Source organism: Cydia strobilella, chromosome 6 (genome assembly GCF_947568885.1).
Source record: "Cydia strobilella chromosome 6, ilCydStro3.1, whole genome shotgun sequence".
Taxonomy (NCBI): Eukaryota; Metazoa; Arthropoda; class Insecta; order Lepidoptera; family Tortricidae; genus Cydia; species Cydia strobilella.
In genome coordinates this window covers 9,826,470-9,828,600 of record NC_086046.1, presented here as the reverse complement: position 1 = coordinate 9,828,600, position 2,131 = coordinate 9,826,470, and the positions used below count along the sequence as shown (strand labels likewise).

The 2,131-nt window shown below is 35.0% G+C and overlaps 1 protein-coding gene across 1 annotated transcript; it reads right to left on the bottom strand.

Annotated features, from left to right (window-relative positions):
• Positions 1-1,028: 1,028 nt before the first annotated feature.
• On the bottom strand, positions 1,029-1,906 carry LOC134742074 (eukaryotic translation initiation factor 1A, X-chromosomal). The gene has a single exon (XM_063675006.1). It carries the CDS (start codon positions 1,770-1,772, stop codon positions 1,326-1,328), a length of 447 nt encoding a protein of 148 aa, XP_063531076.1. The 5' UTR covers positions 1,773-1,906; the 3' UTR covers positions 1,029-1,325.
• Positions 1,907-2,131: the final 225 nt, after the last annotated feature.

Here is a 2,131-nt window from a genome sequence, read left to right as displayed (position 1 = left end):
TTATGGAACTGTACTGCAGATACGGTACATATTAATCATAAAATGATACGTAATATCCATATATCCAACAGGAAACACCTCTTTAACCCTTTAACTGCGCTTTTTCATCAGTTGGTATAGTTTGTTTAATTTTTGACACAAAATATCAAGGTTGTATATCATATTATATGTTGATTTCCATACAAAAAAAAAAATGTTTTACCACAGGGCCCCCGGGAATTATTTTTTTATAAACTGCGTGTATATGCGTGTGCCAAACGGCTAACCTGTACATCGATTTGCGGTTTTTCTTTGGTATTGGGGTCGAGCAGCTTCCGCTATATGCACTCTATGCAGGTCCAAAAAGTAACTCTTTAAAGTATTTTAAATATGTATAGGTACTTGTATAGGTAACTCCAAGCACCGAGTTGTTTTTATATGGGAGGCATTTTTTGTCAAAAAGTCAAATTATGACATCTTAAATACTGAGAATATGTTATTCAGATTCCCTAAATCCAGCTTCAATACAGGTTTCTAGCGACCACAGGGCTAACCACTATTTTGCGTAGAGTATAAGTATTGCAATAGTGAGGATATTACGGCCAGCCTTTCTGGGCACTTTGCACATTGATGACAATTTGGGCCAAATTTTTTACCTATAGGTACTTAGTAAGTTTTGTTGTTTGTTTATTTTTCCACTGTTTATGAATAAATAAATCAATGTAAAGTTCCAATATAAACATTCAATTAATGGTTCAATAATTTTATTCTTGTTAACAAATTAGAATAAAAATGGGACATCTGCCAGAGTGAAGTGTCGACTTAGTTTTAGGTACTTGGAAACATGCTAAACTTTTGTAAATTTACTCATTGAATATGAGAGCCATTTATTGGCAAAGAGTAGTAGTGATCAGAGCCAAAATTATTATTAGAAGAGTAAATATTTATGTTAGTGTAAACCTTTTATGCATTACTAAGTTGCATATTTAATAAAGAGCACACACAACTTGTTAATGTCTGCTAATCAGAAATAAATAATTACAATCAGGTTTGGTTTTATGTTTAATTTATATACATTCCTTAAAACTTGGTGAAACAATAGCAAGTAAGAGGTGCATGATTAATCTAAGGAATGTTGCACAATATTATGATGTTGTTTGTGATAGAAATAAATAACAAGTTAACTACAAGTTTTTTTTTATGAAATACGCAGACAGTTCTAGACAATTTAAAATGTGGTTCATGAAACAATTTTGATCACTAAAATCACCAAGTCATGTTTATTCATAACAGGGAAACAATGTACACGGACTTACTGTAAACAATATAAATATAGGTTGATGTTCTCATATAGCATCTACCGCATCAGCTTCATCTTCTGAACTAACTTCATCGCCGAATTCAATGTCCTCATCCAGACCATCCACAGAATAAACCACAGTCTCATTGATGCGCACTGTTTCTGGGAACTCTCCGTACGTCTTCAGATTCCTTGCCTCGTCAGGAGTGTACTTTAGGATGACATCTGCCTTAGCGTCTTGGTAATCTCGTAGGCCTATCAGTATGATGTCACCTTGGTTTATCCATACCTTTTTTCTTAGCTTCCCTCGAATATGACAAAGACGTTTTGTGCCATCGAAGCACATGGCCTCCAAGCGGCCATTACCGAGCATCTTTGTGACTTGGGCGTACTCCTGTCCGTCTTCTTTGAATACTAATTCACGCTTCTCAGTTTCATTCTCGTTCTTACCCCTTCTCCTGTTTTTACCTCCTTTTCCTTTATTTTTCGGCATGTTTTATATAATCTTGAGTACAAACATATACAATTATGCTATTAAAATCTCATGAGTTTGCTTTCTTTGACTGATGTTCTTGACAAGCAGCCACGCACGGTATGGTTGGGGTGGGGTTGTCAAATCACAAAAGCCAAAAGGAAAAGGAGATCCAATATAGATTATGTTAGTTCAGTGCTACCATACTAAATTAAGAAAGATTAAACTTGCACTCACGGTGCTGTTCGCAGACTTGCAAGAGCGCTGTTGCATAGCATTATTTAGTGACGAAGATAACTAAATTTAGATTTTTGATGTTAGCGGTAAGCTCTTTTATTTGCTACATGAAGATCGTGATTCCTACATGCTTATCAAATATA